This window comes from Python bivittatus, unplaced genomic scaffold (assembly GCF_059951505.1).
Source record: "Python bivittatus isolate LINGU-HERP-01145 unplaced genomic scaffold, Pbiv_v1 ctg000960_np1212, whole genome shotgun sequence".
Classification (NCBI taxonomy): domain Eukaryota; kingdom Metazoa; phylum Chordata; class Lepidosauria; order Squamata; family Pythonidae; genus Python; species Python bivittatus.
Genome location: NW_028277124.1, coordinates 4794095 through 4809046, shown reverse-complemented (window position 1 = coordinate 4809046; position 14952 = coordinate 4794095). Strand labels below are relative to the sequence as shown.

The 14952-nt window shown below is 36.9% G+C and overlaps 1 protein-coding gene across 4 annotated transcripts in view; it reads right to left on the bottom strand.

The window, feature by feature from the left end:
• The window catches only part of ADAMTS16 (ADAM metallopeptidase with thrombospondin type 1 motif 16), an 81672-nt gene that overhangs the window by 34883 nt on the left and 31837 nt on the right, over nt 1–14952 (bottom strand). For all 4 annotated transcript variants that reach the window (XM_025163474.2, XM_025163475.2, XM_007423317.4 and 1 more), the window contains 4 exons: nt 6465–6613; nt 4161–4333; nt 2895–3025; nt 164–287 (listed from right to left, as the gene is read on the bottom strand). In XM_025163474.2, coding sequence (XP_025019242.2) covers nt 164–287; nt 2895–3025; nt 4161–4333; nt 6465–6613 — 577 coding nt within the window. The remainder of the gene's footprint in view (nt 1–163; nt 288–2894; nt 3026–4160; nt 4334–6464; nt 6614–14952) is intronic.

The following is a 14952-nucleotide window of genomic DNA, read 5'->3' as shown; positions in this document are numbered from 1 at the left end:
CTTCATAAAGCTGTTCATTTGTTTCTTTATTTACCATCATTATTTAAGTAGACATGTATGCCTTTTTCTGTAGATAAGCATGGGAATATTTTTTTCCTCCAATAATTGCCTGCAGGGAATTTTTTAATGGCTTATTGTATTGAAAACATTTTAAAACTCTTACGATTTGTAGAGTGTTGTTTTGTGTACTGCCCTTTATAAATTCTACAGCTTGAATTATCTCCTTTGCACACTCCACAGGCATCTTCTACAGCGCTGGAACCTAAGACCTGATCACAGCCAACCACCTGCAAAAGAAGGACTTCCTTAATGTATCTAAATTTAGATAACATACAGTAGTTTAATCCAAAGGTTTCCAAATAAGAATCATTTTGCGGGACATTTTGGTGTATAAGAAGCCTTATGGAGAAAAAACCTGCATCTTTTGTTTACGTATTATTGCAGATTATGTTTATGTATTGTACCCATTGTTTACATATTTGCTTATATTTTGTTAATACAAAACTATTTTCATTTGTGTCAAATCTAAAATGTGGCTTCTCCCTCTTGCATACATTCTGATTCTTTTCAAAGTGTTTACCTGCCCCTTCTTGCCACTTTAGGCTTTCCAAATGGGAAGGAAAAATAGAAATTATAACACAGCGCTCAGCATTTTATTGTCAGTTTAATATTGAAATAGCTAACATCTTCATTGTTTCTCGCTCCCCAAGGACCTCCCACTACATGAAACTTTTCTCTTGGGTGTTTTTCTCCTAAGCTTAATTCATATCTAAATTAGAGGAAAAAAAATTAAGGAAAAAGGCTTGCAGAGATGCTATTGACCCAAGGAGCAGAGGCTTTACCCTTGCGTTTCTGATTTTTATTCTCTTTTCTATGTAATTGCTTGGAGCAATATCATGTTTAAACACACTGCCTTGACATTATTGTATCTTGTTTCAATCCAGTTAAGCAAAGTATATGCAATGCTCGTAAACATTTTGGACATTTAGGAAAGAGCTTAGCCGTTTCCTAAATAGCTCCTAGCATTACAAATTTGGTAGTTTGACTGTTGACTGTTGTCTATTGACTGTTTCTACGTAGCATTTTATGTTATGGTAGGTGTACTGAAATTCTTTGAAATGAATTACTTAGTAATTACTTAGTAATTACTTAGTTTTTGTGAACTAAATAGGAATAACCATTAATTTGAAAAAGTGAGGTGGTAAATTCTCTGTTTGTTTGTAGAACTGTAGGGTTGGCTCTCTATGTGCCCAGAAAATCAGAGTGCTGGAAAGGACCATTGAAGTCCAGCACCCTGCCAATATAGGAATTCATTTTTAATTGTTTTAAAATTATGTTAAACCAATTGACAACAAAAATACAAATACATATAGCAGCTTTAAAAGATCAACACATCTTCAAAACTGATAAACAAAGCAATTAAAAAGTTAACAAATAAAAAAGTTTGGAAATTAAATCCAAATTTAAGCATCCTAGACAGATAGCTGTCTGGATTTTCCTTGAACACATCCAATGAAGGAGAACCCATCATTGCTCTGTTAACTGGTTTAAGAATTGAACTGCTCTTGCTGTTAAGAAATGTTTCCTAACATTCAACTGCAATTTGCTTTCATGTATGTTAAATCCATTATTCTGAGTCCTGCACTCTGAATGAGAGAGAATAGGTCTTGACCTTCTGTGACAACCTTTCAGGTATTTGAAGAGTGCTATTATGTGCCCTCAGTCATCTCTCTATATACCCTGCTCCTTCAATATTTCTTCACAGGGCTTCATTGTTGCCCTTCTCTGAGTCTTTTCCAATTTCTTAGAATCGTTCTTGAGTTCTGGTGCCCAGAACCCAAAGCAGAATAAAGTGGAATGGTTACTTCCCAAGAATTGGAAATTATAGTTCTGTTGATGCAACCTAAAATTGCATTTGCCTTTTTTGCACCATATTGCACTACTGGCTCATATTCTTTTTGCAGTCAATTACTATTCCAAGAACTTTTTCCTAGGCATCCCCCATGTATTTGATTTTGTTTCTTAACTGAAAAACTTCACCTGATCATGGAGATTTAAACTCTTTTAAAGTAAAAAGATATTGCCTGACCATATTTCTATCCATCTCAAGGTTAATTCCTGTCCTTTCATCCCGCTCTTCACAATTTCTGGGTGAAAAACATACCTTCTTCTTGGAGACAACTGAACCAAAATAGAAGTTGAGGAGTTTTGCCTTTTCTTTGTAATCTGTTAGCATTTTGTCTTCTTCACTGGTATATTGATTCTTGTCTTTTCCTTTTATTTTGCACATGTCTATGGAAACCATTTTTGTTATTCTCAGTGTCCTTTACTAACTTCAGTTCATTTTGAGTTTTTGCTTTCCTGACTCCAGTGTTACAGTTCTGGGCTCTCTGTTCCCTTTGTGACTAGGCTCTATTTCTGTTTTGTAATGTTATGCTTAGAACCAGAGAGAGACTTTGGACCAGTCACTCTCTCTCATCCCTAGGAAGGAGGCAATGGCAAACCACTTCTGAAAACATTGCCAAGAAAACGTCAAAGACTTGTTCAGTCTCAGTCACCAGGACAGAGTGAGTGAGTGAGTGAGTATGTATGTACTAATTGCGTATGTGTCTTCACATCAGTGTTGACTCCTGGTGACTGCCTGGACAAGTCCCTTCAGTTTTCCTGGCAATGTTTTCAGAAGTGGTTTGCCATTGCCTCCTTCCTAGGACTGAGAGAGAATGACTGGTCCAAGATCACCCAGCTAGCTTCGTGCCTAGGTGGGACTAGAACTCATAGACTCCCAGATTCTAGTCTGGTCCCTAAACCACTAGACCAAACTGGCCCTCTACATACTACTTACAGACATTAAATGCATATTAACAGCAAAGAAAAGTACCTGATTTCATCATTACCTCACAAATACCATCAATACAAACATTGCGGCTATCCTCCGAACAGGGTGTCCCATCTTTTACTTTGTTTGATAAGGAAAAGAAGAAATCAAAGCCTTCTGCAATACAATATAGCTTGCACAAATATTGATCTGAAATACAAAGAGAACAAGAGGCCTTCTTTTATTTTTTTCTACATTGCTAGAGCTGGAGTTAGAATAAGATAACTCTAAACTTATCTTAAGTCTTCAAGTGATCCAATGGGGCAATTTTCATGGGCCTTTTATTTATTAGAAATTGTTAATCTGGTAACTGAAATAAATTGTATTTGACTGCTTTATTAATTGTTTACATTTGTGATTTTTAATAATTAAAATAGAACTTTAAATTTAAGAAGGAAAATGTATAAATCAAAGGCCTGATGCTGAGTGTTTATTAGTTTAAAAGAGAGAAATTTCACCACATGCAAATTCTCCAAATGAAATAAGTTTGCTAAAGAAGTGCTTACATTTGGCTGGATTAAGTCCTAAATGAATGAATAAGTGCTTTTATCCTGCTCTGAGTGCTATTTAAATGGAATATTTAAAATATTAAGATAAATACATTTAAATAAGTATGCATTGAAGAGTTGATTTTTAAATTCATTGGTAATTTTAAAGCTGTTGAGAAGAGGACAACCCATTACAATGGCATTAATCAGGAAGACTATGCAAATTTGTACCATGTACTTTCAGGGGAAGAATTAAAGCATATGTTTCTCATGTATACATAAATGAAGCTTATGCTGTTTCATTGCTTTCTTTTATTCTTTTTCTTTTCTCCCTGTGTTATAGTTCTATTCTTTTTCACTTTGTTCTCTTTTCTTAAATAAATAAAACAGTAAAAGAGAGAGAGAGAGAGAGAGAGGGAGGGAAGGAGAGAGAGAGAGAGAGAGAGAGAGAGAACATGTGCAAATGCATGTATTCTTCCCCGGTTGAAATTCCTGGAACACAACAACTCCCCTAGATTGTGATTTCCCTTCTATGCTTTTCCTTGTGGTGGTGTATTCCCAGCCATCCAAAGCACCCCTTATATAGGATATTAGAGGCCTTCTTTATATAATACGTTCTCTTTGTGTCTAACATTTACATTTGCAAAACGAACCATTTCACAACTTAAAGCAGAGATGTGTACAATCTGAAGCTGCATGGCTGGATGCAGCTAGCCTGCTTGCTTGAGTGGGATGGTCCTGTCCTACCACGCATGCCATTTCATTCTTCTCACACTTTCAGACATATTTAAATTCACCTTCTACTTGAGTGTATGGTTTCCACTTGTAGTGCCATCCTCTGAACCGCTTGCTGTTGAATTCTGCACACTGAGCAGCTCTGAAGCTAATGCTGTTTGGGGGGCACTTTTGACTGTTACAAAGTTTCAACATCCGAGAGGAATCTTCACAGAATTTCCCTCGATGGGAAGGTCTACAATATTAATGGAAGAACTACTTCAAATCAGTTGTTAATTAAAAAAAAGAAATAACATATATTTAAATAACCCACTAAGTAGTGGAAAATACATGAGGCACTCACACAGAACAAGGTTGTGATTGAAATGCCCAAATCCCATCGTCCTTTGTGATTATGATAAAAATAGGTATTACAAGGTTATTGGTATCTGCCTAAAAGCTACAAGTTTCATTGCTGAAGAGAGATAAGGGGCAGTTCCCCATTTATTCTCACTCTGCTCACTGCTTTCCATGCCTAATCTAGAAATAGGCCGAAATGATTGCCCCTAATTTTTCATCCAATTCACAGGCTGCTGACAGTTAGGAAGTTAGCACCTTCAAGTGGTACAATGGCAGAATTCTTCCTTACCGTCACTAACCTCTGAGGACAGTCCAGCACTATATGAAAAATTCTATTCCTGAACATTAATTGTGATATTAACTCATCTATTTCCACTCCGGCTAGCTCTATTATCCCCACAGCATGTTCACTAAAGTGTGTAGTACTCTGTAGGAAACTCTGTAGGAAAGCCCAGAAACATTATTTTTGAAGTTAAGACTATGTATACAGTATTCATGAGCTAAATATGTGTCATGATGTGGTGGAGAATGTGCTAAATATTCTTCAACTATTGCTCCTTGTGCCAAGGAAAGTCAACTGATGAGCCTGGGGACCTGGATTATGTATACCATATTATATCCTAAATTTGCCTCCTTCAACCCTAACGCAAGCAGCTTTCCCTCCCTATTGTCAAGCATATCCTTAGCACTACGGATGCTTCATCTTGGTGAAACTGGTCAAACGATGTTGAGAAAAATACCCTTTCCAGTCACTCATGACCGTCATATGGAGAATGTGGACGAAGATCTGCCAGTTTCAGTATATCTATCCTTTTCAAAACTGGCTGACCTGATCTGAGAAGGTGGAGATAGGAGATTGAGGTGGCAGAAACCCTTCTATGCAAAGGATGCTCAACTAAATAAAAGCAATATTGCGAAGTCTGCCAAACAGATCAAAAGGATTAAAGTTGTCACTGAAGTGCATATCTGAAGTACAATTCACCTGACTTTAAAAATATGAATTTTTAATGATGCATAGCCCAAAATTAAACAAAGCAGAATCCTGAAATGATGGATGGGAATGGATCCCTTCCAAATGCAGGTAGAAATGCAGATTTTTTAAATAACTGCTGCACATGGTACATCCTCTGCAAGTTAAAGAATTATCATTTCAGAGAGTGGTTTGGAGTCTATCTCTGTGCATATTAATTCTGAATATGCTTGAGTGCCTTTTTATTCTACATACATCTCTGAATCTAATTCTTGTTCACGAGTAACAATTAATGCACGTGCAGAGCAATAGATAGTGCTGGACACTTAACTAAGGAGACGCTGAATAATTGGCCTAGTCATTGTTCTACTTCACAAATTCTCTGTAAAGATAAACGGGGAGGCTGGAGAATGGAGATAGACAAATCTCAGGACTGCAGCAGGATCTAGTCTCTTACTAGAACCTCAAGATCCATCCCAAAGGAAGGTACAAAAACAGTAGCTCAGAAGCTGGAGTGAGGGATGGGTGGAGAAACTTATATTTAAAATTAAGGAACAAGGATGCATTTGAGTAGATCTTCAACTCAAGTATTTAGTTTCAAGCACCAAAAATGAATTTATAATACTGTCACACAAAGTGCATTTCTTTTTCTCCTGTCCAAACTTTGTCCCATCTTACTGTAACAGGGACTTTTGTGGCCAGATGATTTGTATGCCTGCTTAGTCTATTTCCCAAATGCTAACTTCAAGTCCCTCAGTCTCCCTTATTGCTTTTTATCTTTAAACAAACCAGGATTCCTTCCAATTATAGATTCTCCCCTTACAAGCCTTCAAATAGAACTCTCTTCTGTACAGTGGGATCCACGGCCAGCTGAATAAGCTATTAGTCCAAACAAGGAAATAGATCCAGTGCATCTTTTGAAAGTCCAGCATTGTGTCCTAATCCTGGGCTACTTTTTAAAATAATTGCTTATAGCTATAAGTACTTATGATTAGTTTTAACAATTTATATTGCAACTCAAAATGCTTAGATCTGAAACAAAGACATTCTTAGTCACCTTGGATTAGTGCAGTTTCGTTCTCGATGAGATATACCTCCTCCACAAGTTCTAGAACATGATGACCAGCTGGACCACTCAGACCAATGTCCATGGATTGGTTTGGGTCCTTCATCACCATACTTCACACACTGGCCACCACGGCACCACTATAACATACAACATGTTTGTTCATATGAGAGCAAGAAATTATTAATGTACTGTGAGTTCAAACAATATAGGGCTTGCCAGTGCTTTGCATTATCTTGGGGAAAAAATGGGAGCCTCTGAGTCTGAACAGTAATGGAATAATACCATACATGCTATAAGCACCTGATAGCAAACTGGTTACTGCATTCAGGAGTAACTGCAGATTTTGGACATTTTTTGAAATGGCCCTACTTAAAGCACATTATATTTGCCAATTCTAGTAGTTTTGGCTATGTGATAGACTCTATGTGATAGTGAAAACACCACAATAAACCCAGTTTATTACCAAATTTACAATCATCAGGCAGAACCACCCAGCCAACTTTATTTGGACTCAGAAGCTAAGCAAGGTTGCATCTGTGAGTTCTGCTGGAAGTTGAAGGACTGTAAGGCTAGACTGGCAAATCACTTCCAGACTCCTACCAAGAATATTAATGAACGTGTCCATGAAATCACTAGGAGTTAAGCATGACTTGAAGAAGACTTTATTTTTAAGTTACAATCAACAATGCAAGTAGGTTAATCCCACATCTCTAATGAACATACAGATAGGATGCACTTGTTTTCATACATCTTTTCCCCACTCATTGGATTTTTGTGATGAGACGGACTTTTCAAAGTAAATGAAAAGTAAATCAATCAATCAATCAATCAATCAGTCAATCTTATTTGGACACTCAAGCCTGGATCAAGTCTAATCTAGGCTGGTTTCACAGCATTTAGGTTGCTAATATAGTCATAAACCAAACCAAACCAAACCACAACAACAAAACCCACAGTTAAAATACAAAGTATCCAACATTAAAAACAACAACAGTTCATAGCAAAAACTATGCATAACTTGATTTTGTTTAGATTCAAGCAATTGCCAAAGTGCAAAATGTGACCACTTTCCTACAAATTTTGGAATACTGATAATTTAGTAAGAACTTAATGAGCTTACAGAGTACCAATAGAAGAGAATTTATGTAGCTCAGGGTTGAACTGTGGAATCCTTGGGGTTCTATTACAGTTAGAGGGGATGTTAGCTGTGATCTCCAAGAACATGTAGCAATTCAAGAATATATGTGTTATTGATTCAATTTCAGTATCTGAACATATACATAAACAACTTTGGCAGGGGATATTATTAAAACTCCCCATCAATGCTCCTGGGGGCAAAGCAACAATGTATGCCAGTGTAAGCACTCTTCTATGTAAAGGCACACAAATTTACTTACTTACTTACTTACTTACTTATTTATTTATTTATTAAATTTCTCCCCGCCCATCTCCTCCCCAATGGGGGACTCTGGGCGGTTCACACAAAACATTAAAACCATAAATACATATAAATACATAAAACATAAAAATTTAAAAACATTACTGAAAAAGAGAAAGAGAGTCCAAGAAGATGATGAAGGATCTGGGGCTGAAGAGAGCAAGCCTCTATGGGGATAGCCATCCCCACGCTTGAAGTATTCCTTCCCCATCCAGGCCAAGTGACAGAACCAGGTCTTCAAAGCCCTCCGGAAGGCCAGGAGTGAGGGGGCCAATCTCACCTCTGGGGGAAGAATATTCCAGAGAGCGTGGACTCTCAAATGGTAAAATAATTTGGGGATATTAAGGGGCAGATACATGAACTCATTGTAGCAAATAGAGTATTAGCTCTATCCCTTTGAATATCACAATCTAATGTTCTCTGCTTGACCTAAATCCAAGTTTTGCCTAGACTTAGCAGAAATCTTAATAATAAACCTGCAGTGAGCCAGATCAAACATAATTTGATCTTTCCATAAGACTATCAGTAGAAGCTGGGCCAAAGACTAATTTCTATGCAGTTCCTTCTGTCTAGAACCAGTGGGAATTAATAGAAATGTATTTTCTTATTAGAGAAGTCAGGAACCAGGTAAATTATATTTGGATGGTTTACAGAAGCCCAGCTATTGTTGTGAAACACCATAGGTCTCCTGGAAGCCCCAATGCACATTGTCTCAATGGCCTTGAGTGCCCTTTCATGTGCTTGGTGACATGATAGAGTTGTGGGAAGGGGCCTAAATTAAAACAAAGAATTTTCTTTAAAAAAATCATGGTAGCGCATGCATGGTAACTTTCATTCTAGGTATATGCATACAATTACATCACATGTGAAGAAGTCCTCTGACTGCAATTATTAAGAGGACCCCTATTTCTAATCCAATTTCTAATTTCTATACAAATCATTCACTTCTTGCTATGAAGTAGTTCTTTATAATAAGATCATACATGTTTCCAAATGGGGGACTTCACTTCAGTCAGTCTCCTAAGCAAAACACAGCCCTCAGTCAGTTATAGGAAGCATTTTTGTATAGTCTTTTTGTTAATTTCCAGGCATCATTATAGTTTCAGAAATTGCTTCTAGAGGAGCTTTTCAAAATGGCTTCTCCACCAAGTATTTTTTTAGGTGGAGATGGAGCTGAAAGCCTTAGAGCAGCAGGCTCTACTCTGCCCCAGTCTCTTCCTGTCATGTCTGCAACAGGCATGCAGACATGTTGAAGGTGTGTGACAGAAGATAACTAGGTTAGAATGAAGGTCTCTGCTCTACCACTTTTCTCCCCTTCATGCATTTTTGATAGAACATGAGAGAAGGCTCATATGTAAACACAAGAAATAGCAAATATTAATATAAATGTTGGCTGCTAAACAGAGTCCTAATGTATGTATTATATTTGGTGGTATATGTGTGTTGAGGAGGTATTTCTAATCAACATTCAGAAAATGTCAAAGTTCTATACCAATTTCTAATTTAAAAAGTTTTAAAGGCTAGAGTTCCTTTAGACTGATTTATTACAATTCAGAATTCCTGCTACAACTGAGCTATAACTAAAAACATGAGATGCTTGGGGTTTAGTTGAGTTCATTTTTGCAAGAAGATTTATGTTTTCCTCTGAGACACCTGGTCTTCGTGATAAACTACAGCATGTCCAAGGTCACACAGCTTGTCCAGGAGACAAAACAATAAAAACTTCATTTCTTTTCACTATATCCGCACCTTCATTTGAGATGTTACTGCAGTTCTCTTGACTTTTGTCATGTTTGGTATAGAAATGGAAGATGACCACAATGGTGAATGTTGATTTTAATTTCTGTATACTTTATTGTTATCCCTAAATGTAGTGCCCAGAATGTTAATGGTGATTGGGAAATAAGAACTGAGAAGTAATACACCTCTATATACTACTAGTAATGAAATGAAATCACTGTTGGGGCACATTATTTTCCTTGAAGACAAATACTTTGGCATGCAGCAAACGCACACCTAAACTACTTCACTTTACTATATTATCTATCTTTATCTTATGCTGGGAATCATATAAAAAGATAAACATTTTTGAAAAGGCAGTAAGTGCATTAAAAGAAGGAAAACAAGAACAATAACAACAACTGGGAAAACACTCCAAATGTACATTCATTTTTTATTGGCCTTTGCCTGTTCAGTGCTCTTGTTAGGTATTTGAAGAGTTATTTCAGTTAAAATATTTCAGGCTTTAGATCATAGTCTAAAAAAGGGTCTTGCTGTCACTGTTGATATCTGTACTTTATTTTCCTTTTAGAAAGAAAGCTTAGTCAGCAATGATAAAAGAGAGTTAAATCTTAGAAAGTATGTATGTCTTCTACAGCTGGTTGGGAATTTGGGGAGTGGAAGACTCAACACATCTGGAGATTACCAGATTGGAAAGGCTGGATTAGTCCATTCCAGTCAGATATTGACTGCAGTTGATTGCAATTAGACCACTACTTTCTGTTCAAGTTTGCCTCGCCACCTGCAACTTTTTCATTTTAATGAATGAATGCTTGGTTTGTTAATATGTTATCTTGAATATTATGGTTCCTATCATCCTGTGGCTTCTCTCATGCTGTTTCTTGCAGCTTGTAGCCCATGCAAACTTTTGTAACACACTTAGCAGGGCACACACTGCAATATGCATATCTATGTAATCCAATTAATTATATGAAGAAGAATCTGGGACTATTGCTTGAACAATCATAGCTTAACTGTAAACATAATTCAAACAAATGTAAAGAGTTTTTTTTAAAAAAATTTTTTTTTGAAAAACAGAACATGAAAAACTGTGGTGATGAAAATACATGATTTACTGCAAATTTCAACAATGGAGTTCTGGGCCTACAAAAATTAACTAGGAATAAGTCTCACTGAATTCAGTGGGGCTTCTTTCTACATATTTATATACAGATCTTTGCTATAAAAGATCTACAAGCAATTGACATAGCAGTATTCTATGAATAGTTTCATTTTGAAGTTATACAGAAAGCTTGGTAGATATTAGACCAAAGGCCCATATAATCGAGCATTCTGTGGCTCATGGAGATTAACTAGATGCACTTGAAAAGACCTCAAGATGGACATGATGACAATAGCTCACTCCAGTTATTATTCCCCAGCACCTGGAATTCATATCTGATCCTAGAAGTGATATGCTGCTAATAAAACTAATTGTTATTGATGCTCTTATTTTCCATGAAGGTACCTAGCCATCTAAGCTAGTGGGTATCACCCAAGGCATGTATTACTGTAGAGACCTCCCTTGGATTCACTGCAACAGGGGAGGACATATAATTCAGACACCTTTAGTGTCACTGTTGAAATTTTTATTCCCTCAAGAACTGTATACAAAAATAGAGTACATTTTAAAAAGTTGTATATAAAGTAAGAACATACACATACGAAAGAGTATATAAAATTGTGTACATTTGTAATAATATGTACATTTGGAATATGAAATGTGTACGTCAGGGAAATTTTCTGAACAATAACAATTGCTGAATAATGTTCTGTTTCTTGACATGTGACCCACATTGATATTGATGAATGATATTGATATAACCACCTAAACCAGATTTGGACCAACCCATATGTTCCTATCTTCATCCATTATTTGTAGTAATAATTCCTAGGCACTCAATAATACTACAGATAAGAATCTTTTATCTCTAGATGTACAGCGGGTGTACCCTGCATGATTTCTGCCTCTTATCCATGAAATGAAGTCGTTTATATATGAAATGAAAAATGGCTCCCCCTTAAAAGCCAAAAAAGGAGAGAGAACATGGACAAGCCCGTCTACTGCATTATACATCTTGATAGTTATAGAAAGGTATGGTGTTAAAGTTCCACCAGAAATTAATGGTTTATCTGCTGAGAGTGAGTTTCATATTTCTTAGCCATTCACTTTGCCTTCCATTTGAAGCTCGCTATCAAGCACTTGGGTCTGAAGCAGCTCCATATCTCGAATTCTATCCGATAAGCTTTACAGTACAAGTCTGAGATTTTTCCATGCAGCAGACAAAGTGGATGACATCAACACACATCAGCTAAATCAGGAGGTTTTTAAAAATCTTATATGCTTAGGCATCAGACAATGTATATGTATGAGATAATTTAACAGGGGAAGGAGGTAGAGGTGGACCATGAGTCTGTTCTATTCACTTTGCATGAAAAGGCTCTTTTCATACACACAAATAAGTCATTTAATGTATTCTGTATTTTTTTATTTTTAAAAATACAGTATTAACCATTGTTAGGAATATTTCTGATGAATCTTTCAGCCTGAATAGAGATAGCAAACCATGCAGAGAAGCAGGATTTTGCATATGGATCAGAATGAATTTGAATCTGATGCACACTAGAATGGGTGCTATTTGTTATTTTCAATGTTTGCTTTGTTACACATTCAGAGGGAATGCCTTCTGAAAGGCGTATGGTTCTGAGAGGCAACTTTTGCATTTGGGTGTGCATTTAGGTGCACCCAGCAGCTTGCTTTCATATTAGATTCATGTGGTTTTTTTTTTTCTGGACCAGGGGACTGTTTAGAATCTTATATTTCAAAGAGACTATCTATAGTCATCTTGTCAGATTTTATGTTATTGTTCTAGAATGTATCCCCTTATATTTATGAGAATGATTTATAGCAAGTGACATGTTAAAAATAGTAAATGTGCACGTAGTAAAGAAAGCAAAGATATTGTGCATGCTATCTGATTTATAAATGAAGTCATTTGTTTGAGATTAATTGTTCCTGTCTGTTATTCTTGGACAAACATACACACTCACACATAGCACTTCTCTTGGGACTGTCAGTCAGGATTACACCCCATTTAACCTAAAAGCACACACTGGCTTTGATGTGAAAGCTTAAACTGAGTCTGTCTGCATTCATCTTGACATGTGCCTTGTTTATGATATATCCTTGAAATCTTGTCTGGAGTCAAATGACTCAATAGTTTGGTTTGGAAAAAGAGCCTGATATGATATTTCTTCTAAGAACTGAAGCTAAAAATAATCATAATGAAAGTGATTGGCTGCTTTGAGATAGGCAACCTGTTACTCTCCATGTGATAATGAACTACAGCTTGTATCACCGCTGCTCACTGACCAAGCTAACTGCAGTTGATGGGTACTGGAGTCCAACAACGCCTGAAGGCAAAAGATCTCCTATCCCACAATTGGTAGCAACATTCATGCCTCACAAATTTGTTCTTTTTCTCTGTGTATTCAGAGAAGTGATAAGAGTTGGCGGCAGTGTCTGCAGTTTGTTGCAGTTACACAACATCTTTCTGTCCATCTCTGAGGCTCAAACTCAATATTATTTAATTCACACAAATAATAACTTTGAAAATGGTTTTATAATTGCCATGATGGGAAGGAGTTTTTAATTCTTTGTTCTGTGCTGTAATCTTGGTGCAGATCAACTCCCCACTCCTGCTGCTCATATTAGAAAGAAAAATTCCATGCACGCAAACAGAAGCTTCTTCTGGAATAAATTGCAGGTTTAAGACTCTCCCAACCCCTTGCCACATCTCCTTACTTATCAGGGTCAGATCTGGGTTGGACTACTTACATCTGAGATTTGATGCTGCATGACTCTGTATTACTGGGATGATGATAATGTTGTGTGCTCTTATTACTAAATTTAATTAGGACTAGAAGAAGCACTTTGAGATAGGCACACAGAAAGAAGAATACCAGAAAGAAAGGAAGAAAGGAAGGAAATGGGAAGATCTGAGAGGTGGAATTTCAGAGCTGTCTCTGTGGGAAAGCAACAGAAGGAGGATATGGAGTTTGTGGGATATGGAGTTCTGTGAAACAGAAGGAGGACATGGGGTGCAAAATGAGATGCAGGATGAAAAGATAGGGTGAATTAATAACTAAATAACATCACAGAGACATGTAATTATGCAAAAAGAAGACAAAACATGCCAAATAAAGTTTAGAGGAAATGGTTTATGTGGTCAGAGGGAGTTCAAGGACTGGGATACTGAATACTGAATACTAAATGGATTAAAGAGAAGGAAGGAATTGTTAATTGAAAAGAAAAATGCCTTTTCACCACTATGATTGTGATATAGCTCTCTTGAATAAGCAAAATATAAAAAAGGGCCGTCAGTGATCTGATCTGAACCTCTAGTGAAAGTTCAGCAGAACATTTTCTTAAATAAATGTGGGGATAGAAGGAAAATAAGGCAGCAGAAACAATGACAGCAGAAACAGGACATAGTGAAGAAGTAAAGAAGATGAATCCAGCAAAACCATGTGAAAAAATTGTGGCCAATTGCTGTGTTCATGTATAAATCACACACAGACAGGTGAAAACTGTTCCAGCAGCATTATATTTCCACTGCAGGTGCTACTCTAGTTGCTAGCAAGTGCACCTCGAAGTACTGGTTTTGACTTATAAAACCCCCTGAGGCTTGGGTCTATGTTACCTACAGAATGGTCTTCTCCATCTAGAGCCTGCCCACCCTTGCACTCAGCCTGGGAAGCCATTTATAATTCAGCGTGAACCATCTGAAGCCTGTTGGATTGGGCAGGATATAATACATATAAATAAAAACAAAAACAGATGTTTATCACTTGATCATTCAAGACTTCTTCTCAGAAAACTATTCTTTGAGCCATAAGCCTGGGATTAATCAATGATACAGCATTCGTAGGTGTGCCTTTCCTGGTACAGCTGTCATCCAAAATGGCAGGAGCCCAACTAGAGTTTATGGAGTTAAGAGGATATTTAAACTTTCTTCCTACTGTATGTGAGTCCTGAGATCACATGGGGACATTCAGCATCATAACCTCATCCCAAGGGTGCAGAGATTTTAATAAAATGATTTCCCACACAACCTAATGTACCCTTTGGGGAAGACCAGACTTTCTAACAGCTGTGGGAAAGCCTGTCTAGCATCTTCCATTTTTAATGGTGGCAACACTGAGGAAGGAGGATTTCAATGTTTAACAATCCCTGAGTTATGAACATGCAATTCTGAT